This window comes from Numida meleagris, chromosome 3, assembly GCF_002078875.1.
Source record: "Numida meleagris isolate 19003 breed g44 Domestic line chromosome 3, NumMel1.0, whole genome shotgun sequence".
In the NCBI taxonomy this organism is placed as follows: domain Eukaryota; kingdom Metazoa; phylum Chordata; class Aves; order Galliformes; family Numididae; genus Numida; species Numida meleagris.
Genome location: NC_034411.1, coordinates 12,198,170 through 12,221,662, shown reverse-complemented (window position 1 = coordinate 12,221,662; position 23,493 = coordinate 12,198,170). Strand labels below are relative to the sequence as shown.

General features: G+C 43.9%; 2 protein-coding genes and 1 long non-coding RNA gene across 6 annotated transcripts in view; 1 reads left to right on the top strand and 2 right to left on the bottom strand.

The window, feature by feature from the left end:
- LOC110395324 overlaps positions 1-10,201 on the bottom strand; it is a 31,950-nt gene extending 21,749 nt beyond the window's left edge. Inside the window, exons 1-2 of one of the 4 annotated variants that reach the window (XR_002436337.1) lie at positions 8,343-9,596; positions 7,958-8,061 (exon numbers count right to left, since the gene is read on the bottom strand). This is a non-coding gene — a long non-coding RNA (uncharacterized LOC110395324). The other 3 variants (XR_002436336.1, XR_002436338.1, XR_002436335.1) reach the window with 3 other exon arrangements.
- NDUFAF5 (NADH:ubiquinone oxidoreductase complex assembly factor 5) lies at positions 9,940-16,770 on the top strand. The gene is made up of 11 exons (XM_021389522.1): positions 9,940-10,181; positions 10,259-10,299; positions 10,374-10,437; positions 10,603-10,650; positions 10,743-10,846; positions 11,438-11,477; positions 13,172-13,369; positions 13,880-13,940; positions 14,928-15,011; positions 15,296-15,378; positions 15,498-16,770. The coding sequence occupies exons 1-11, from the start codon at positions 9,966-9,968 to the stop codon at positions 15,576-15,578; spliced, it is 1,020 nt and encodes a 339-aa protein (XP_021245197.1). The 5' UTR covers positions 9,940-9,965; the 3' UTR covers positions 15,579-16,770.
- Positions 18,866-23,493, bottom strand: part of LOC110395321 (inositol-trisphosphate 3-kinase B-like) — a 51,320-nt gene continuing 46,692 nt past the window's right edge. The window contains exons 7-8 of the mRNA XM_021389515.1: positions 22,622-22,693; positions 18,866-21,158 (exon numbers count right to left, since the gene is read on the bottom strand). Coding sequence (XP_021245190.1) covers positions 20,943-21,158; positions 22,622-22,693 — 288 coding nt within the window. The 3' untranslated portion in view covers positions 18,866-20,942. The remainder of the gene's footprint in view (positions 21,159-22,621; positions 22,694-23,493) is intronic.

The following is a 23,493-nucleotide window of genomic DNA, read 5'->3' as shown; positions in this document are numbered from 1 at the left end:
TCCTTCTTACTATTGAAGCAGCAATAATGCAGCAAAGACCAAAGTATCTACACAGTAGCAAAGGAGAGAAGCCAACCCAAATAACACCCTGCTCAAGGCATTTTATAAATACGCACTAGTCAGAAACAATATTGCATGTTTTATCATCTTCTACTTATTAATCTTCTAAAATGTTTTTGTACACAAAGGAATACTGTTCATTTTTCAGACAACATGAAGACTGTACTGTCATATGTTAAAATATTAAGAGATGCATTTACATTTGGATAACTAAGCTAGCGAGCAAACAAATTTCAAAACTGTAAAAGGATTTAGTGTTTTTATTTTATTTACCATTACCCACTGAAAATAAGATCAGCAGCACAGTTAAGCCCACAATTCCTTCTTCCAACAGTTCCATTTGTTTTTCTGTATTTGCGCCTCTCCAGCACTGGAGCTGCAGCACCAACTGGCTGCCTTTGTTGAGTCTCGCACAAGGAACCCCATAGTACAGGAGACTGCTCCCTGCTCAAACTCCTGGTGTGGAGAGACAGGCTTAGATATAAACTCCCTGCACATAATGATACCACATCAGGAACAACTAAAATATCAGGAACATCCAAAATACACCAATGAAACTGTTTAATCATAACTCAGGTATCTGTGTGGCAGTACGAAGTAAAACCAGAGATACTATCTCATTCTTGCAAAAGAAAAAACAGAACAAGAACTTAGGCATAGCCCTCATACTGCTTAATCTGAAGCGTTATTTAAAATACCATTAAGTAACTGGTGCTCACAGTCAAAACAGTAATTATGGCCTTGATATTGATGCACACCACAAAGGTTTACTAAGCAGAACAAACATATCCACATAACAAGAATGAGAAGCAATATAGAGGAAACACTTTCTATGAAATACTGCATAACAGATCACTGAAATACTTGACTTTACAAAAATGTTATATAACACTCATAACAACATTCATGACAGACATTTTAACTTGAAAAATTCCATGAAAAGACTACAATAGGACAACCAAAAACTGTTTATAAATAAAGCATTTCAATGAATTGAAGAAAGGAAGTTGAGAACATTTTTTCCTTCTTATCACACTCTTACATTCCCATTCAAACAGCTGACATTGATTTTCCCCTTTTGTCCATAGTGCCACACAATTCTGCTGGGCGGAATCCTGGCTTGCATCACATAGCCCCGTGGATAACATGTCAGGAACACATTAAAGACATGGCAACGTAATTCCTCATTAATAACTTACTTCTCAAAACAACTATTTGAAACTAAACAATGCCAGGTCTAAAATTCATTGTGTGATAAAGTAACTTTAGGTCAATTTCTCTTCCTTCCCGGAAGAAGAGATATTGAACTAAGAAAAGAGAAATGCTTCTCTCTGCATCTGTTGCTCCTATCATACTTCATTAAGCATCATTGGAAAAAAATAATGCTCATGGAGGTGCAGCTTATAAATGTATTTTTTTTTTGAAAGATGAGAAACAAATGGACATTTACCCTGCCAAGACAATGCCAAGTTGGGTTTGCTGTCAAGATTTCCCAACTCCATAACAAGAAAAATCTGTTATGCTCTTCTGCACTCTTCAAACACATCTTTAATTACAAAAACCCACTTTAATGCAGTGTGAACCAATTTTAACACATTTGAAAGACCCAATTAAGGCTTAAAGACATGTTCTTTTCCTTGCCATTCACACTATACATAAAATCAATTAAGAGCAGAGTGAATTTTAGAGTGAAAGCAAGCAAGGTAATTAAGGGATTCGCACCATACAGAGAAGACTTATGAAGCTGGATGAAATTCTCTCTGTATTCTTAAGAAGTTACGATAATCATCAAGCAATTAAAACTTGCTGCCACTACAGTCTTTTATGATGAAATCCCCTTAAATATTTTCTGCAGCTCATCTTTGCCCTCACCACGTCAAATTTGGGAGCAAAGCTTAAGAGTATCAGAAGTTTCATGGCACAGTTTTCTCTACTGTATTTACACTCCTGTATTTACCAAGAAAAGTTACTGCTGCACTGAAAACACTCTGTACATCTCCCCAAAGACTTTCTAAGGTTCAGTGTCCAATCTAGGACATCTCAACAATCCTAGAGTTTTAGACGTCGCACTGAGGGACATGGTTTAATGGGAGCTGTTGGTGATAGGTGAACTGTTGGGCAGAAGGATCTTAGCGGTCTTTCCCAACTTTGGTGATTCTACGATTCTGGTCTCAGGGCAGCCTTTTCAGGATCTCCTTTCCCTATGACGATTTTAGTATGCATAGAGAGGGTCATGAAGAAGCATTCTATTTTATTCTTTTAGCCATTAACAACTTCATGTTTCAAATGAGAATCTTTCCTCTGAAAAGGAAACGCCTCCTGTTTTATGGGAAATCGTGTTATCTCTGAACTGAAGAAATTAAGTAGAAACTTCCAAACTGGACTAATAAATGTCACAATACCCTGAAGAAAAAATAGTGAGGGGTAGGAGGAAGAAGGAAGAAAACGATTTTATACTCAGAGGCCCAAGATATTACCCAGAAAATAGCTATTTAGGAACTAATAAGATTAGGATGACTCCTAATCCCCTCCCTGCATTTTTTTTCTTTTAAATCAGTGTTACTGGGGCTCTACAGAAAGCTGATCTTCACCCAGAACAGAATTGAGTAACTACCTCAACCTCTGGGAAGATCAGTCAAATGTATAATGAAAAGCATCTGTTCTTTAACAGAATTATCATATCAGTAATAAAGAAAAGGAGCAATCATTTAGATGAACTCTGATCTTGCTACCTGAAATCACTCCAATTATAACCATTACATCAGGCTTAATTTTTAATTACATCGGGTAAAGAGATTTTGTATGACAAGCGAGTAAAAAACAGGAAGCACTTCTAAAGCTGTCTCACCAATGAATCTTCTAAATCTTCTAAGTAATCTAGCCCCCAAATCAGTTTATATACTCTTCAATCGTATAGCGTAGAATCATAGACTCGGAACCCTTAGATTTGGGAGGGACCTTTAAAGGCCATCCAGTCCAATTCCCCTGCAATGAACAGGGACATCCAGCACTACATCAGCTTGCCCAGGGCCTGATCCAGTCTTGCCTTGAAAGTCTCCAGGGACAGGGCATCAACCACATCTCTGGGCAACCTGCTCCAGTGCCTCAACACCCTCACTGTAAAAGACTAAATCTACCCTCTTTAAGCTTGAAGCCACTTCCCATTGTACTGCCACCACAGACCCTGCTAAAGAGTCTGTCCCCTTCTTTCCTGTAGCTCCCCTTTAGATACTGAAAGACTGCTTTCAGGTCACCTCACAGCCTTCTCTTCTCCAGGCTGAACAGCCCCAGCTCTCAGCCTGTCTTTGTAGGAGAGGTGTTCCATCCCTTGGATCATTTTTGTGGCCCTCCTCCGGACACACTCCAACAGGTCTGTGCATCTCCTGTACTGAGTACTCCACATCTGGACACAAAAGCACAAGTGTTTCCTTTGTCTTCATATAGAATTTGGGGAGGGGGATCATACTAGTGACATTGCTTATTTGAAGAATCAGAAATAGGTCAACGTAATTAATCTCAACTGTGGCTTTAGAGACATTGTAGTAAGAAAACACATGTTGAAGTTTCTATGTACGCAAAACACTGGAAAAATTTCTGAAGTCGGTATTTCACTCAAAAAAAGAGGAAAAATTAAATCTGAGGGATTCTACAGCTTTCACATTGTCAGGCCCAGTTCAAATTTTTTTCATGATTTGTCAGCATTCTACCAATAACCCATTTATTTCCTAATTGAAAAAGAGTGAATGAAAGATACCATCGCACTCACCACCAACAGCTCTCCACCTTTAGGCCACCACACAAAAGAGTAAGCACATGCCCATATCACAGATGCTTAGGTCTGGAAGAAAGGCAGGTTATTTTCATAGGAGAACGTGACCATAGCTTTTCAGTAATTAGTGTAATATTGTCACTGTAAAAGGAGACGTTCACAGTATTTTCTGATGATGTGGAATTCATACATTAAACTGAGTCATATTCAAATACTGTAGCTAATGACTTTGTGAACAACACTTATTAATGCAGGAACCTTACTTCTTCCCCTTCCCCACTAGCTGAAGCCAAATAACCTTGAACATCCATGTCAAGAAGTTCCTTTTTAAAAAATTCTGCGAAGTAACATTACTCTTTCATGACCTATTTCATCCCATGTGATATCTACTTTAAAAAATGGGAAAACCACTTGTAGAAGCTGATGTGCTAAAATAAAACATTCTAAAAATTCTGTCTTAGAGAAAATTAAGGATACCTTCCATTTAAGAAGCAATGCAAAGCTGTTACTAACGTTCTCCTTTTGCACTGAAGGGTTCTGTAACATCAGGTCACACAACACTAGATCTCTGTAGGCCAAATTTCCTTTGTGGCAGCAGATACTGGTATTGAAGCAACAGCCACCAACTTCTCCCCTCTCCCCCAGCACAAACTCATTCCTGGAATTATGAGTGGATTGCAACAGGGACAATAAAAGCGTTTGCGCAACTGCAACTCGAAGATGCGACATATGTCTGACAAACGATCCCACAGAAATTACTTAGTTCTCAACTAATTACTTCTCCAATCCGCTTCATTTCACAGCCAGATGAACGTTTTGGCTGTCACATAAGACAGAGTAAGAACTGATTGCTACAAGGAGGGGAAGCATCAGTTCAAGCCTGACACCGCCACCAAAAAGGCTCTTACTGAACTACGCCTAAATAGCCATTTCCAGCAAATTACAAGATTTCATTGTGAATAACAAAGTGAGTTCATGCGCAACTTGTAACAGAAGTATAATGAGGTCAAAATGTAGCATCCTGTTTGTAACCAAAAAGCTGCATTCATTAAAGAAACTTGCTTATTTATGGAGTCACAACTTGCAATTCTGTAACATGCTTACATCTTGCAGTATGCTCGATGTCTCAATTTTGAAATGGTAAAGATAAGCAGAAAAGGTTTCCCCCCACTGCTTTTATCATTTATAAGCTGACAATAAAACTAAACAAATTAGAAAAACATCATGAACATTATGAAAACATTGTAAAGATACCTTTGATGTTCCCATTGTAGCAGATGTGACGTACTTTGGTTTATATACAGATACTGAGGCTACATCTGTTGGCTTACCAGAAAATGTAACGTTAACTGGAATCAATCAAAGGCAGATAAAACATGCCATTATACAAATACAATGGGAAACTTCACAATATAAACAGCCTGAGTTTTTCACAAATACGGAACATCAGCACAAAAGAATGTTACAATATAGAGGCAGAAAGCCTAAGAAGGAAACAAAAGAAATCCACTACATGAGAAACTACTTGAGGTTGTGTGGTTGGGTTTTTTTTGTTTGTTTTTGGCTTTTTCTTTTTGCAAATGTAATCTGATGAATTTTATTCAACATTAAAACGTAATGAAGTGGAAAATTAGAAAAAGTACTGTGGAATTTCAGACAGCTGTCCGCTGTAAAACGTTGTCTTCCTACGGTTAGAAGCACGAGAAGTTACACGTTCATTCAGCATGGAACTTATCTTTCATGATTTCCAGGAGTGCCCATAGCATGGCCTCCAGGAGGCAGAGCCAGCTTCTGTCAGATCTTGATATGATTTAGAAACCTCTCCTTTGCTCAGACTAGAAGACTCTTTTATAAGAAAAGGAAATACTAGGAACAAAGCACAAATTTAAATTATTTCTTTCCCAAACGTGACACTTGAAATATTAGAGCTTCCAGCTCATTCATAGGGGCTAGCACAGTGATCTATTGCAGCTTCAGAACAGCAGCAGCTATATTCTTGCCCTGTGCTAAGCAATCCAGGAAAAAAAAACAAAGCTACTTCTAGACCCTTGGCCAAAAAAACACACGAGAGTAGTATGTTGTTCTGCATTCTCAACCAGCATCTTACAACCTCACTTAATTTTACCAATAGGTCCAAGATGTAACCAGAGTATTTTTCCTGAGAATGCTTTCTCTGTGCAGATGCTCTCAAATTTTCCATTTCTGCAAAAATACTCCAGGAATAAGTAAACAAAACAAACACACACACACACACACCACTACACTCCCAATACCTTAACAACTCAATGCATGCTGAATTTATTAAAAAACAAATCTCATTTTGGTTGCAGAATATAGAACATTGTTTAGTGCATATTATTTTAAATTGGTTTTAATTCAGTACCCTTCCCTCCAAGGATACATAAGAAAGCCACTATTAGATCCACTTCAAGTCAGCAAGAGAACAACTACTTTTAAATCCCAAACAAGTACATTTCCTGTAAATTTTATCGGCTGTTTCAAGAGAGTCACATTCTACAACTACCTAGAAGTATTTCAGTCACTTCAACCGATGCTCCCTCAGTTTTCCTTATAAAGCCTGCAAAAGCAGAAAGCAAAACCGTGAAGTGAGCTGGCTTAAACAAGTTTCCATCTGCAAACTATTTCGATTCAGCTCATTAAAAATATGCACCAGTGAAACACCCTGCCCATCTTCCAGTAAGAATAGATGTTAAACAGCATGAAATCCTAACTATCTATTCAGTTTCACTCAAGACCAATTCACACAGTTTGAGTAAAGAAGGTGGCGTGCAGTGCTTTTATAACAGTATTTTCCACATGAACAGTTAACAGACTAGGACTGAAATTATTAAATTCTGATTGTTTTTTAATTACTAGCAGTGTTTAAATCACTTGAATATGTTACATAGCAGCAACTCTTGACTCTGCCTCCTACAGGCACTGGTAGGTTAGAGTCCCTGCACAGGGCATACAAGGTGGCATCTTCACATGCCTCTACGCAGACCTCAGAAAGTAGCATCTAGTGCTTCCTATCAAAGTGTATGAGCCTAGTCAGGTGAGATGGCAGCCTGCTATCTTCACTCCTGGCAAGGCTGGTGAAAAGCATTCTCATACATAAAGAAGTTTGTCTGTTAGGAACATGGCACTAACTGCAAGACCCTCATGATGTAGAAAGACAGGGTAGTAGTGATAAGAAAGTGACATGGCTGAGGAAGGGGATCAGGATACTAACTGTGGTAGCACAGGTGGTGGTTTTGTCATAGAAGGTGACAGCAAAACACAAAAAATGCCAACAAGAAGTTGAAAAGTAAACAGATCAGCAGAAAGGTGGAGGAGACAGATCATGAGGTTGAGATCCCTGCCCATGAATTTAAAGGTACGTGCACAGGTATCACTCTGGGATATCTGGATTTCTAATAGTTACATTCCAGCGTATCCCATTGAGTAGTAAATCCAACCTCAACGCATACCATGAAGTCGACCTCAGCATAGACTAAGATACAATTCCCTGATGCACCAGTGAATTTCTTTCCAGAAATTTTGATTTCTTTTAGAAGCATCCAGATTTCCCAAATATAGAGCAGTCCAGTGGGATGTGTTATACAAAACTGGCTCCAGTTAAGCTGCTACACATCTGGAAATTCAGGAAAAATATTAAAGCAAAACTTCTCAAGTTCCATATAGGCAAGACTTTCAAGCAGAGCAAGAGCCTGAAGAAGCCTGAACAGTGGTAGTCCTGATGAGCTCAGCCTGCCACAGCTGCTGCTGGTAGCATTCAGGAAGTCTCAACCTGGGAATTCTTGTTGGTTACACAGATAAAAATTTTAACAGTGAGCAACAAAGGGATTTTCTTGCATGAATGGCAATTTATAGAGAAAAACACTTTATATATTAGTTCTGGGTTTTTTTACATAAGAGACTTCAATATTTTTGTTATCAGTAAACATTTTTTAAGCTTTATGATAATGCACACATTATACACATAGACAATGAACTATGGTCAGGTGTAAAAAATCCCTTGAAAATACTACAGGATGCTCCAACAAATGAAGTTCTGTAACAAACAGCTGATCAGGACCTTCACTAGGAATCAGACTTATATCTCTCATCTGAAGACTAAGGTAATACCGTTCTTTCTCTGGAAGGACAGTTCTGCAGGACCTTATTGTTCTTCCTCTTTCCACCTCTCTTTTCTAAACTCCAAAGGATATAACTTCAACTGTAGTAGCATTCTGTATACCAATTAAGAAAAACTCTTAGCAAGCCTTTTACAATTCACTGATTTTAGAGGAAAAAAGATAAAGGAATAATTCCATAAACATCTTAGAAGATAATGGAATAAACAGGCTCACTGTTAAAAAAAATAGAATATTTTGAAACAGATTAATAGTAACAGGAACCATAACTTAACCCATTTTACTGTAGCCCTCTTCAAAGAGGGCGTAACACGACAGAAAGTGCAGCAATGACAGTATAGTAGCAAGGGCCTAGGCTGCAACAAGTGAGGACTTACTCAAATCAACAGTCATGGGCACAGGAATAATAATAAAACAAACAAACAAACAAACAAAAAAAACACACTGCTTAGCCCTGGAAGGCCTCAGAGACACAGAGATCTCCAGCAAGATCCTGTTGCCTCCACTTCCAACCCTTAAATGAGGTCTGGGAAGGGGTGGATCCTGGCTCCACCCCTTCTGGTCACTCAGGAACATTGCTTGCACCTGAGCTCCCCTGGGTTGGCCCTGCCTTCCCACCAGGTGCTCCATCACTGGTGAACCATGCTTCGCATGGCCATGGCTTTGCATTTCTGCTGCAGAGGACTATTTGACTAACACTTCCCAGAAAGTTTCCACTACAGGCAAACACTAAAAATGGAAAAATATTATTTCATTGATCAGAATGTAACCAATTCATAAGTAATTCAAAATCGGTGAAAAACAAGCAATGTTGTGCAATAAAATGCATTTAGAAATCTCCAAGTTTATGTACTAGATTGCTCTACCATAAACTACTGAAAAGTAAACTAAGAAAACAGTCTCCCTCTACTAGGCTTAGAAAATGTGACTATTGATGTCAGAAAAACAGCTCTTGGAGCGAACCTCATAACACTAACAGCTAACAGATTTGGAATCTAATTCCACATAGAAGTCTGTTGCTGAAAAGCAGCATGCGATTATATTTTAGGGCTACAAAGATGGGGAAGGGTCTGAAAGGCAAGATATATAAGGAGTGCTGAGGGACCTGGGGCTGCTCAGCCCAGAGCAGAGGAGCTGAGGGGAGGCTTCATGGCGGCTGCAGCTCCTCACAGGGAGCGGAGGGCAGCGCTGAGCTCTGCTCTCTGTGACAGCGACAGGGCCCGAGGGGACGGCATGGAGCTGTGTCAGGGGAGGGGCAGCTGGGGGTTCGGGACAGGGTCAGTCCCAGAGGGTCGTGGGCACGGCCCCGGTGCTGGAGCTCAGGGAGTGTTTGGACACTGCTCTCCAACATCGGCTTTGGGTGGTGCTGTGCGGAGCATTTGTTTTTTTATTTACAAATAGAGGTTATCTACAAGTGAGCTTCCTCTTAGAGGCAGAGGAAGACATCAGAGAACACGTAAAGTCTTTCATTTCTGACCAATTTCATTATCACTTGCATTTTGTAACCAATAATGCCAAAAACCCGTTATGAAAAATACTTTCACAAACTGTTCCGTCAATGAAGGCTTACAATGGACTCAGAAGAGCACACATCTTTGTGTTATTCCCACGGTAACTTTTCACATGCAGAAGCAGTTTTACCTCGTCTCCACGAGGGGCATCTTCACCTAGCTCACCCCAAGGATGCTCAGTTTCTGGCTCCTCTAGAAATAGTTCATCTAATTCATCATCATCCTCTCAGCTTGTTTCGATGTCAGATAACAGCCCCAGATCCCTAAGCGACCCCTTATCAATCCCAAACAGGACTTGAAGGGAGCTCATCCTACGCCGGACCTCGTGCCGGCAGTCCCACAGCAACGCCTCGCGGCGCAGCGCCCCGCTCGGGAGCGAAACCAGCCAGGTCAGCCCCAGCAGCAGCCGGGCCGGCGGAGGAGGCGGAACTGCGGCCGCGGGACAGCGGCGCGCGTGCGCAGAGAGGAGGAGAAGCGGCGGCCGCGAGCATGGCGGCGGCGCGAGCTCTGTGGCGGCCCGGCCTGCCCGTCCCGCTGGGCTGCCGCCGGCTCTGGGCACAGCCGCGGCGCGCGGCCGCCGCAGCCCCTCATGGTGGCGCCTCGCCGGGCGCGCGGAGCCCCTTCGACCGGCGGCTGAAGCGGAAGCAGAAGAACTGGGCGGCGCTGCGGCCGCGGCCGGCGGAGTGCGAGTACCTGCGGGACGAGGTGCGGCGCGGGGCGGGGCTGGGCTGGGTTGGGCGGGGCGCGGCGCGGCGCGGCGCTGACGGGCGGCTCTCCCGTAGGTCGGCGGCGGCGTGGCGGACCGGGTGCTCGACATCCCCAGGTACGCGCGTTCCCTCGGAGCGGCGGGCGCGGCGCGTTCACGCGGCTCCTGACGGTGCCGCGCTTGTCCCGCAGGACGTTCCCTCTCGCTTTGGACCTCGGCTCCGGAAGAGGTTACATCGCCCGGCACCTGAACCAGGTACGGACCCGCCGTGCTTCGCAGCTTGCACAATACGTGCGCACCGCCGCGTGCCACCTGCGAGCCCGCTGCTGCGTGCCGTGCCGCTAGAGCGCAGCGCTGGAGGGATGCCCAAACCCGGCGTCACCCTACACGCGTTTGATGGGCGACCTTCTCTTGTTTCAGGAAGTCATTGAAAAACTTGTTCAGGTCGATATCGCCGAGAACGTTTTCGTAAGTAGCGTTCTGAGTGCTGGAGCGCTTCGGGGCCGTGATGCAGAAAAAGTACATTTCTGATGATGCTTTTGTTCCTAACCCGACATTAGAAAAGCACTGCAGAGTCTGAAATCCCTACAGTCAACGTGGTGGCTGATGAGGAATTCCTGCCTTTCAAAGAAGACACGTTTGATCTTGTTGTGAGCAGCTTGAGGTATGTGGAGATCACTTATGTACACTTTATTAAAAAAAAAAAAATCACACCGATATTAGAAAAGTAGTGCCTTAAACAGCAGGGGTAGGTTAGCTGTTTGGAAGAAACTCTTTACTCAGAGGTTGGTGAGGCCCTGGCTCTGCTGCCCAGAGCTGTGGGTGCCCCATCCCTGCAGGCGCTCCAGGCCAGGTTGGAAGGGCCCTGGGCAGCCTGAGCTGGTGGGGGCAGCCCTGCCCATGGCTGGGGGTTGGAACTAGGTGGGCTTTAAAGTCCCTTCCAACCCATGACATTCTATGAAAATACATGGATATATCTCTCCTTCATGTATTTTAACTAATTTGTTGACTCACAGCTTCTCAAGTTCTTAAAAATAACCCACAGAATGCAGCAACCTGTTAGCTATTTATATGAGCTTAAGTTTTAATTCAGTATCACCACACTGCTCTGCGAGTGTTTCAGACCTCTGGCAGGCTGAGAACTTGTTCGTTAATTTGACAGCTGTATATATGTATTATGTATAATGTATATACTTTTTTGCCTTCCTCCAAACTTCATTATGCTTTTACAAAATGTATATTTCTGGTATTTCAGTTTACACTGGGTGAATGACCTTCCTAAAGCTTTCAGAGAGGTGAGAATTTTTTTTTTTTTAATACAACTGTTTTTAAATAAAAAAACTACACTTATCATTACTCGCGTTCAGAGCTCTATCTATTTCCTGCCGGATAAATAGCTCATGCTGTGCTCAGGTATTTTTTGCACTCTTTCTGGCACTTAGGGGTATCAGTTGATGCTTCTGCTAACTTGCTGTCTCAATTCAATTTAGGATAAATAACTACAAAACATATTTGTATGGCATTTCACAGTCACGACAGCTGAGATTATAAGAACTAATGTAAACTGAGGCAATACTGTTGATTTCGTTGTCTGTTGCACTTAGTAGTTTTCTAAATACTTTATATATAAAACTAGTCTAAAATTGGTTATGGAACTTGTATTCCACGTTTGCCTTGGGTGTTTGTTTTGAAATACAACTTGAACCAGATAAAGGCTTTTTGGTTCTAAGGGAAGTGAATATTTGTTGAGGAGGAAAACCGCAAACGTTAGTGGAAAAAGTCAGATTTGGGATTATTCAAGCTCCTTCCTGCAGGTGAAAACTTCTTTTCCAATTGGCTGCCTTTGGAGCAGGAGCGAGGAATATCTTCTTCAGTTGGATGGTTTCCTCCTTCATTTCAAACATGTCAGTTAGAGTGGTGCTATCCTGTCACCTCTTTGTACAAATAGGAGTACCGTGTTATGAAATAGGAAAATTAGAGACCATAAGGTGTTACATAGGCTGTCAAATATTTTTACCACCACAGCAAAAATAACTAACGCGTTATGTTACCTTAAAAAGGGCAAAAAAGTGGAGATCTTGTCCAACTTCCATCTTGCATGCTCATTTTCTACTTTGGGACCACTGGCTTTAAATAATGGAAACTGTGTTCAACTGCTTATATTTCTTACTCATTGTTTTTGTTGTTTTTTTGTTTGTTTGTTTGCATAGGTAAAGGTAGCGTGGTTAATACCCAACTAAAAACCAGCTGGAAGGGTTTTTGTTTCAAATGAGTAAGCGAGGCAAACTAATTGAGGCCTTTCATTGTTAGCTTGGCTATGTAGTATGGCTCTTCTGCTCAGCCAGCAGTTGTTGCCAGTTCTTTACAAAAAAAGCTGCTGAATTTGTTGACATCCTTGCTAGGAAAGGGGCATGGTCTTACTAGACAGAAAAGCAGCCTGTCAGCCTTGGCATTTGAGTTGCTATATTGCTGTTCTTCCTAGATAATAATAAACTGGAATAACTGTAACAAGAATGACACTACTCTGTTGTGCATGTAGAAGTGCAAAAACCACTGTTGGGAATCAAGGTCTGTATATCTCTTAAGCCATTCATGAAGCACTTTCACTGCCTTTCTCTGAGAAAGTAAAAATAAATGAACTGTCTTAAGCTCTACCTTTTTGGAAATCAGGCAGCTGAGGTTATCATTTCAGGAGTTTCCCACTAAAAGTAGTTTTACCTGAGATTTTAACAGTGCTTTTCTTGTTTCCCATGAATGTAATTTTTAGGAACTTACTCTTTTTAAGAAGAAACGATCTCTTTTTTAAAGAGATCATATATCTTGCAACATTACCAAAAGATTTTTTGCAGCTCCTTTTGTAGAATAACATCAATATTAAAAATCTGTTGAAGCCATTATAATAATTGCTTTTAAGTTCATAAAAAGAAAACACCTGAGAATTTATTTTATATTAACAGCAAAATATTTTCTTTTTTCTTCTGTGTTGTAGATTCACCAAGTTCTTAAGCCAGATGGAGTCTTTATTGGCGCAATGTTTGGGGGAGACACTCTGTATGAGCTTCGCTGCTCTTTGCAGCTAGCAGAATTGGAGAGAGAAGGGGGATTTTCTCCTCACGTGTCACCGTTTGTTGCTGTGTCGGATTTGGGACATCTCCTAGCAAGAGCTGGGTTTAACACCCTGACTGTGGTAATCATTAATAAATGAAAGAACAATCAGAATAATCCGAAACATCAGAGCTGCAGGTGTATAAGAAATACTGTTTCAGGTGCATTAGTAACACGGTGCTTCCTTTTCTTTGCTTGTAGAATTCAGTGTGCTGAATAAGTTTCTCAAATAGTCTGGACTACCTCAGTTTCTTGCTGTGATTAAAGAAACCAACCAAAATGCATCTTTAGCTTGTGGCCCACTAGAGTCTGCGTGGTCTCCATGGGCGAGTGTGTCAGAGAACATTACATTTACTTGGAAGAACTTAAGATGCTCTTGCTGCTCCTTCTTAAACCCAGAAGAAACTAACAGCACTTTGGTTAAAACTTGATTGCATTTGGGCTATTAAACAAAGTTCTCCAGAAAAGTTGAGAGTATATTTTTCTGAGTAATAGTGTTCTATCAGAACAGAAGTGGCAGGCACTGAAAGTTAAAATAATGCTATGGTCCTAACTTAATATGCTCTAAAATTAAGCCTTTGAATTTTTTTAGGACACTGATGAAATTCAAGTAAACTATCCAGGGTTGTTTGAGGTTATGGAAGACCTGCAAGGCAAGTATACACCTCAGAAACAAACATTTTCTTTATCAGCAGTGCAGATGCAGAAGTGTTAGTTTTTGTTTCTTGACTCCAAATGAAGCTTATTGTAGTAGGGGAAGCATTACTTTTTTCCTGGTATCTAGTAGGTCAGGACAGTAAATTCATCAGCAGATCTGTATTGGCAAGCAAAAGTCAAAGACTTGTAATTTGTGGTCTGCTTCTGTTTTACTCCTGTTCTTTGTGAGCCTCTTCAGCATAAGCTGCTGAGAAACCCTGAAAGGAAGACGGAAGCATACATCCAACATAATGACTTCTTTCCTGTGAGCCTGCCTAAATAACAGGATGTTCAGGACAGTGCTGTGGAGGGAGACTAGATAGACCCCCAGAATGGAGCCTGCAGAAAACTCGAAAAAATTGAGGTTCTTAACAGTTAGGTTAGGGTTATAAATGCAGTTGTCATGGATTACAAAGTAGTTGTTCATATGCAGTCAGTAGTCACAGCACAATTCAAGGCACGTTCCTCTGGATCATCTCCCATTATGTAGAGTTAATTCCTTAATGAAAATAGAACTTCTGTTCCCTGCAGAAATGGTGGGATGCAGTAAGTGATTAAAGGGAATTGTATAAGATTAGATGTGGATTAGATCTTCTGGAGTAGTCATTTCCATAATTATCTGTTTGGAAAAATAAAAGTGATATCTCTCAATAAACACTGTGTACTGGGTACTTGAAAGAAGTTATATTAGAGACACAAAATGCTTGAAGCCTCTGGCTGGAAAGTAATAATCCAAAATTGTTCCTAGCAATACAAATACAAACAGTAGATTGCAAAGCATTGGCAATAAGAGGTTTGGAACCATACAGGTAAGAATCTTTGCTGCTTTAGATTGTACTCTTGAGATTCAGAGGATGCTGTAGTTAACTGGTTAGTAAAAATCTGCATGAAACTCATGCTATATGCTGTATCTTCTTTTTCCTAAAGCTAAAACATCTTTTTAGGTATGGGAGAAAGTAATTGCTCTTGGAATAGAAAGCCTTTGCTACACAGGGATACAATGTTGGCAGCTGCAGCAATATACCAAGGTACGTATTTGGTGGGTGAGGCGTTAACTTGAAATGACTCTAATGACACATTTTGTCTTTTTCTCTGCCTTCTCTGTGAAAATGAATACTCTTTTAATACATGTATTTTTAACCTTAATTACAATGACAATTTGAGCTACGTTGATAAGTCAGTATGTGATGTTGTTATTGTCCCAAATCTTTCAACCACAGTCCATTATAATGAATGTGCCATGCTTACTTCTACTGTTTGGGAAACTAAGCATTTCTTAATACTGCTGTTGTGTGTTTTCTTTTTCTGGCAGAGATGTATGGAAACAGCGATGGCTCAGTACCTGCCACTTTTCAGATCTTCTACATGATTGGATGGAAATTCCATGAGTCACAGGTAATGTGAAGCTCAACTATTTTCTGTTTGAAGGTGCATTTTAAATGACTTATGCTTTAAAAGGATTTTTATAAAATATCTTGAGATGATCCTTCTGTTTTCTTCTCTTTTCATCTTAGGCAAAACCTGCACAGAGAGGTTCTGCGACAGTTTCATTTGGAGATCTGGCAAAAATAGATAAACTTCTTCATCAGAAATAAAGGCTGTTTTCGAGCTCCTATAAAACCTGTCAGTGCAGGTAGTCTCCACTGACTTTGTTACATTTTGGAGTTATAGTCTGCACACAGCAGGGAATTTTAATGCCTTTGCTACCTCAGTTGTGTAAGATGGTGTTCATTTTTTCCCCCAGATAAGTATTTGAGCAGTATGCTATGGGAGTACATACTCTCCCAATTTGATTAAGTTACTGTTCTCAAATTTAACTCCTTTTCCAGTATATCAGTAGCACAGTCCGCTCCAAGTATGATTGGCAAGTCGTGAGTGTATATCGCTCTGTATCATCTTCAAATTATTCCTAGAGGATGGTAGATCATAATAAATAGATTTGTCACTAAATACCATTCTTCATATGAGAGCATCAGCAAACACACAGATCTAACTTGATATGTTTTTTGTTAGCTGGAAACAATGGGTGAAAAGAGACTGTCAGCTTTGGTTTGAATGTTTAACTTGTGTAAAAGGAAGTGACTAAGTTCTGTACTGTAAAAGTAATCTCGAGTTGCTACTTTTCACCTGCAGCACACAAATTCAGTTACTTCTCCCTCCACTTGTAAAGACAGAAATAATTATTTCTGTACGTAAGTAGGAGAGGGTATCCACAGAGAAGACTTATACTTCATTCCAGCTTTAACAGAATCTATTACAATTTGACTAAGTTTGCCGAAATGAGTAGCAAGCAGAGAAGCCAGCTAGCACACAGATGGGCTTGTACACTTCACCTTAATTACAGTCAGAGAATCATGAACATTGGAAAAGACCATTAAGACCATTTGGTCCAACCATCAATCCATCACCACCTTAGCTTACAGTGGGCATTCTCTGGAGTTGCATTCTTTCAGAGTTGTGAGGTATTTTATGCCTACTTTTAGAGGCTGAAAGTCATGGAGTATAATTTTTTTCCTCCTTGCCTGTTGCACAGGGGCAACTTTTCGTGTATATAACTGTATTACCAGGAATTACGAATATGGCCCATTAACCTGACGCGTTAACAAAGAAAGTTTACCAAATGATTTCATTTGATTGTAGTACTGATGGAGATTGGTGGGAAGGAACAGCGTGGAAACTGCGTATAACACAATTTTATTGCTGTGTCTAGGTGTTGTATTGACACTAATGTAAAATAAAGCTGCTCTTGGCCTGCTGTATGGAGATCATCCAGCAGGTGGAGATGGACAGGATGGTGTGCAGTCCAAATAGCAAAGGGCAGAAGCCTCAATATTCTGTCAGGGATCATTGAGCTATAATTCAAAGACAAATGCAGATACTGAAGTTACCACCTACTGCTTAACCAGTAGGTCATTTTCAAAATTACAAAATGCTGTTGAGAAAGAAGCTATTCATGCAGTGTGGCTAGAAGACACATTCAGCTGGCTAGAAGACTGATTTAAAAGCTGGGGGAGGCATTCTCTACCAGGGTAGAGAAGGTACAAAATATCCTGATAAGGAGGGAAGAAATCTTCCATTATTGTTGACAAGTCCAATCCATAATCTGGGAAGGAGCTCATCTTCCATTTTCTTTTAGATAACAGTAACCAGTAACACTCCTCAAAAAACAGAGAGTGCAAATAAGTCAGCCTGAGCACAGAGCAGGCAATGTGCATTAGCAAAGATTCCTTCTCAGGAGTGGTGAGGCATTAGAACTGGCTGTGCAGGGAGCTGGTACAGTCACTATCCCTGGAGATGTTCAAAAAAGGTAGAGATGTAGCACTGAGGGACATGGGTTAGAGGGCATGCTGGGGATGGGTGGACAGTTGGACATGATGATCTTGGAGATTTTATCCAACTTTAATGATTCTATGATTCTTAACATTTCTAGCTCTTAAAATGAAGGCTGAAAGAAGAGCTCGTCTCTCCAATGGTCTCTAGTTTTCTCATAACCCTGCATAAAATCACTCTCCCTATAATGCCCCTACGTATCAAGACCCACTGTATAGTGTTCAACTCCCATATAAAACCATCCCATACAGTATTTGTTTCCACAGATAATGTTCCCTCCATAGCACTAATCTCTGTCTATGCAGCTCCTTCCATGTCACAACCCCATGTAGCATTTGCTCCCCATCTTATATAGTGCTCCACAAATAGTGCTTGTCTCACCTCTCACATAATACCCCCATAGCACTCGCCACCCCTTATAAGGCCTGCTGTGGATTGCTCTCCCACCTTGTATAACACCCCTTGTATAGTGCTCACTATGCCCCCATCCTATATAATGCCTACTTGTACAGTGCTCCCTTCCCCTCCTATGTAATGGTCACATTATAATACTCACAAGCCTAAAGTTACAATCCATAATTTTTCACAAACTAGCAGAGATTCTTCCTACCTTGTATAGGATCCTCCAGGGAGATGCAGCCTAGATCTCTTTGCAGGCACCTCTGGGGCTTTCTCTCTGCATTGGCTGCAGCCTCCCCTTGTGCTCATGGTTCCAAGCTCACCTGCAGGGAGGGCCAGGAGAGCTCTCTGCACTCAGGCTTGCTGTGACACACAGGAGGAAGGGAAGCCCAGCTTTGGCAGCTTCAGCGAAGAACTTGCAGGATCTCACACAGCCACGAAGCTGGCATTCCCCCCAGCCTTCCCACATCTTCATTTACAGTCAGCTGCATTCACGTGGCAGCTACTGAAGCCTTTTACCTGAAGCCTCGCTGCTTGGGCTGCAGAACCATCCCTGTACTCCCCAGGGGTTCTGCTCGGGGCCGCGGGAGAGCCAAGCACCTCCTCAAAGGAGCCCCATGAACACAGCACCGCCTCACCGCAAGTGTTATTTATAGGAGGCTCCTTCTCACACGTGCTACCTAATTAGATAATTAAGAAGAGAATTAGCTGAAGACAGGCAGCACGAGCAGAGGTGTTTACAGAACTGAGTTGAAGACGCCGTTGCTGACCCACGAGGTTTGTGTGCGTTTTGGGGTGCAGCTCGGGGCGTTTGCAGGCTGCCTGGGAAGCCCTCGGCTCCCCGCAGAGCAAGGTGAGGCTCCGGGAGCGGCGGTTCCAGCGCAGCACCACGGGGCGGCAGCGGCGCTGCAGGAGCGCGGCAAACACGGAACCGCTGGGGGAGGTTAGAGCCGTGCCCGCTCTGTACTACTAGACATTATTTTGGATGCGAAGAGGTTTCCCGTCCTTAAGCAAAGATCCTCCCGCAGTTGGCTTTAGGGCTCCCGCGGTGTGCAGCAGAGGTGCTGCCGGCTCCGTTCTCCAGGCTGGGTGCTCGCCACGACGCCAAACCCAGCCCTGCTGCGAGCTGCACACACACAGAGCCACCAGAGGCTGCTTCCCATAGGCCTTTATTGGGAACGTTACAGGAGTTTGGTACAGGCACTGTGCGTTGGTGTTCCAGAGCAGTTACCCAATGGTCCAAAGGGGAGGTGGGAGTGGGGAGCAGCTGACGACAACCGTCCCGGCCTCCAGGAAGGGCATCTGAGAGAAACAGTCCGCTTCTTTGGAAGCCACGGAGTGAGGGATCTGGTTTACAAACAGGCTTAAAAATTAATATATATATATATAAGAGCAACTCGGAGCTAAAGTACAGCGATTACTGGTACATATCTAAGCATATCTGTTCAAACCCTTTGTCCAAAGCTGGAAAAGGGAGGGTTTAAAAACTGAAAAGACAGTTAAAAACAAAACAACAGGGATTCCATGCATTAAGTTTTAGTGTTTTGTGCAATTAAAAAGGGATGAAATAAATATAACTTAAAAAAAAAAAAAACCCACCAACCCAACCTTTTCTCCATGACACTAAAGGAGCAGAGGCAAGTCTGTAAGGCACTTCTGCGTGGGCTGCTCCCGAAAGCCTGACAAAGAGCTGCAGCACTGCGGACATTTCCAGTGGCGCGTCTGGAGAGATACGGGCAGAGACAAACCTTGGGGACCTCGATACTTGGGACAGAGGCTGGGGCATGGCCACGGCTGGCTGGATGGCCTGGTCCCCACTGTCACTGCCAGAAACCGACCCACAGCAGGGAGCGGTGGCAGGGGGTGGCCCCCGAGCATCGCCCCTGCAGAGGGATGAGCGGGGCCTGGGGCTGCAGCTCAGCCCCGCCGCCTGTCAATAGCTGACCTTTAGCGAGCCAGCGCTGATGCGAGCAAGCTGCTTAGTTCAAATGTTCCAGGAAGTCAAAAAATAGCCTCCGCCCTGAATAGGGAACTGCTTGTTTTCACAGGACTCGGAGCGGGGAGGCCGGACGCAGGCTGGGGAGCTCATGGCCGAGAGCAGAGCCGGCAAGCGTTGCAAAAAAAAAGGGAAGGCACAGGGGTGCCTCCTCCATCCCTGCTTTGCTGATCAAGACTGGTGTGGCACCTTGAATGCTGCTTGTCCCTGTCACCCCTAACCCCCGCCTGCTGGGCAAGAAACAGGCCCCAGGGAAATGCTGGAGGTGCTGCAGGTGGGAGGGAGGTCCTGGGCCAGGAGCAGGTGCTGGCAGCACAGCCCCTGTGGCAGCACAGCCCTTAGCGTTCACCAGAAGAAGAGCAGCCAACCTGGTTGGCTGCCTTAGGTTTCAGTGGTATCCTCTATACTGTTTTTCTCCCTGCAGCCCTAATGAAGCCTTTATTCCCTGTGGAGGGTTGGAAATGCCTGCCGGGGAGAGCTGGAGGCAGATCTCCAACACGCAACTCTGAGCATCACCCCCATGCCACTGCAGGCAGGGGTGTGCCAAGGCCAGCACCTGGTCGTGATACGTCCCAGCACCTGGCACATGGCCCTGCCAACTCATCAACAGTGGAGCAGCCTCCTCAGGGCTAGGGGGATGGCTCCAACACAAAGAGAAAAACCCAAACCTGCCTTTCTAGTGACTCTTAAGGACTCAGCACAGACAGTTTCCTAGGGCAAAAGGTGCTGGCAAAGGCAGCTACAGGATACCCCCCACCAAGAACCCTTCACCATCTCCAAGCCCTGCTCATGCTCCCTGTGTATGGGAGGGACCCAGGCATGGCCAGAGGCGTTTCTGGGATGAAGCCCTGAAGCTGGAGCAGGGAGGGCCCTGCAGCACCACAGAGCCTGGCTGCAGCATCCCCTGATCCACAGCTACCTGGGAGGAAGATTTCCTGAAAACCAAGCTGCACAAGAGGCGAAAGCACATGCCCATCTAACCAACACCTCCCAGGCTGCCACCGACTCTGTGAAGCCAAGGTTTCAAGTTCAGCATTTGTTCTGGCAGGTTAGCTTTGTATTTACATGTGAGGGGGGGAACCCTAAAATAAAACAAAACCACAACAAAACCACCTTAAATAGGGAGAGTATAGCTTTAAAATTGGAAGGGCAAGGGTTGGAAAGTGTCTTGTAGTGCAGTTCATAAGAGTCAGTTGGGGGCAGGTTTGGGTAGTGGCAGAGTCGGACGCAGGCTTTAATGCAAGTCCTCGCTCTGGGACAAGTCTGTCAGGATCTGGATGAGGTTGTCCAGCCCCCAGAGGTAGCCGTCCTCTCTGTTCCCTTCCACCCAGGGCACATTGTGCTGGAGAACTTGTCCCTCGGGCAGTGGGGTGGTTTTCCCAAAGTCGATCATCCAGACTTTGGCTTGTTCCTTTTTGTCATGAATGAAGAGGAGGGAGCTCCCTATTACCTGCAGAGAGAGGACAGTTAGTGGTGCACTGGCCCAGCCATATCCTCCTCAGCCAGCTGGGGGGCAACTCAGGCTGCATTTGCAAGAGGTTACGTCAAGATTTTGCATGAGCAGAAGCAAGATCCGTGCTTTGCCAGTGGTGTTTGCACATGCAAACCAGGTATTCAGAGCGGCCGATTTACTTCAATCCCTGCTTCTGGCAGGAGAAGAAGGTCAGCAAAACACGGACACAGAAGGGAGAGAATGGAATTTCAGAAACTGAGGCAAGGTCCTTGGGGAAGGAGTGAGATGAACCTCAGCCTTCCAATGGAGGCCTTCCCAAGGCCGGCTCTTGGCAGCTGGCTGGCACTGCTCGCGCTCACCAGCCCTACACGCATCACTGTGGAACGGTGTACTCCCAGGGCAAGGGGATGGCATAGCATTCTGCCCAAAGCACTGTTCTGTCACACCCAGATCCTCCCCCGAAGCTCTCAGGGACGTCTCTTGGCCAGAACAGAGCATCTGAAGGACAACCTTTTGCTGACATTTTGCTGCCTGGCCTGGGTGGCTGGATCCTCCCACAGCTCCCTGCAGGAACCCCAGCCCCAGGGGTGCGAGGAGCCTGGCAGCCCCACTGTTGCACTTCATCCTGAAGCAGGACAGAAAGTTAATGCCTCTTCTTTGTAATTTTTAAGGCTTGCAAGCTGCTTTCAAAACGTCTTTGAAAGGCTGTTTTGTTTCTGTGTTTTCAAATGGACTCCTGGCACTTCATTTCAGGGAGCATTTTGTTTCCATCACCGAACTGACCTGACGCTCTCAGAAGTGGTGTTTCCCTGTGTTTCTTTCCCCCGCTGCCTTTCTGCGAGCAGGGGGATCTGCACCCCGGTCCTTTCGATCCAGGCATTCCTGCCACTTCTCTTCCCAGCAGGTGCCAAGGAAAAGCACTCTCAGAATTTGCTAACCAGATGCACCATCAAATACTCTGCCAGTGCTCGTGTCCTCCCAGGGAAATGTGCTGACCGTGGTGCGCTGGCTCAGCAAAGACAGTCTGGGGAAGGTCTGCAATTCGTGGCTAAAATGAAGCCTTGTTTGAAGGCATGGAGAAGCTGACAGCCACATGGTACCTCACCTGCGCGCTCAGGCAGGAGTTTCTATACAGAAGACCTCTACACTTTCACACTAGGAACTTTTCCCAGTCATATAAAACCATAAGCAGCTTGAATTCCTCCTAGGTCACTTTTAATCTGTATGAAAATTGGTTTCTATTAGATTTGAGCCCATATCAAATGCGTGAATATTACATCAGTCATCTGCCGTGTTTCCACATGAGATCAACAGGTATGAAAATATGGATATTAGAATTAATTCAAAGTTCTAGAAAAGTATAGCCTCTGAATTCAACTCCTCCTCTCTCTTTGAACAAGCTGAGACAAAACCAGTCAGGTCTACCTACGTGAGATGTGAGGAAGGAACGTGCGTGTTACCTCGTGGCACTTGAAGAACGGAGACGTCTCCAGGGTGGCACGGATCCCCTTCAACCGGTTCAGGTAACTGTTCTGCAATGACAAAGGAAAACAGGCCGTCAGCTCTGCGGGGAGCCTGCAGGGAAACTGCTGCACAGGGCAGACAGAGGGCTTCCCTCCCAGAACCCTCCCTCTGATAGTGCATTTGTACCGAGAGATGTTGTCTCCTCTTTTTTGGGGGATCCACCTCTCCCTTTCACCTCTATAACATCCCATGGCTCATGTATCACAGGTGAGAGCATTTGCTTTGCTGAGCCTGTACTTTCCCTGAGGCACCCATGGTGCTCCTGAGGAGGGAATGCAGCAGGCCCTGCTGTGCATGCACTGCCAGGCTGCTTTCTTTTCCCACTTGCACTCATTGTAGGAGGTCAACACTTCTTTTCACTCGCCATTTTATCACTCCGTCACTTGAGGATCACAAGATACTTTTATAGCTCAGTATCAGCGCTTCTGCAAATTCAGTATCACACGCTAGAATTCTTTCACACAGTCAGCATGCAGATTGAGACCCAGGAACCTGGTACAAGCACCCCCGTGTGCTGCTGGAAGGCCCCTCAGGTAATTCATCTCCAAGGCTGAGACAGAAAGAATGGGCACAGAGCATGCACAGCAGGTACCTGGGCAATGCAATGCAACTCACTTGTTCTCACTGTGTGGGGAGACCTAGGGTGGCAAAGGTTTGACCAAAGAGCCCTGTCCCGAGCCAGTGCATGATGCACTGGTAACCTAATTTGCAGATCCAGGAATAATTACTGGGTAACTACTTCCAAAGCAAATGCACAGGTCTGAAGGAGGCAGTACCCAGGGCCACTGCAGCTGCAGCAATTCATCTG

Bases quoted from the DNA above. Each gene is read 5' to 3' on its own strand.
- NDUFAF5 (XM_021389522.1), top strand. From the start codon at position 9,966: ATGGCGGCGGCGCGAGCTCTGTGGCGGCCCGGCCTGCCCGTCCCGCTG. The intron at 10,300-10,373 runs GTACGCGCGTTC...CTTGTCCCGCAG, and splicing joins CGGGTGCTCGACATCCCCAG to GACGTTCCCTCTCGCTTTGG. The intron at 10,438-10,602 runs GTACGGACCCGC...CTCTTGTTTCAG, and splicing joins TCGCCCGGCACCTGAACCAG to GAAGTCATTGAAAAACTTGT.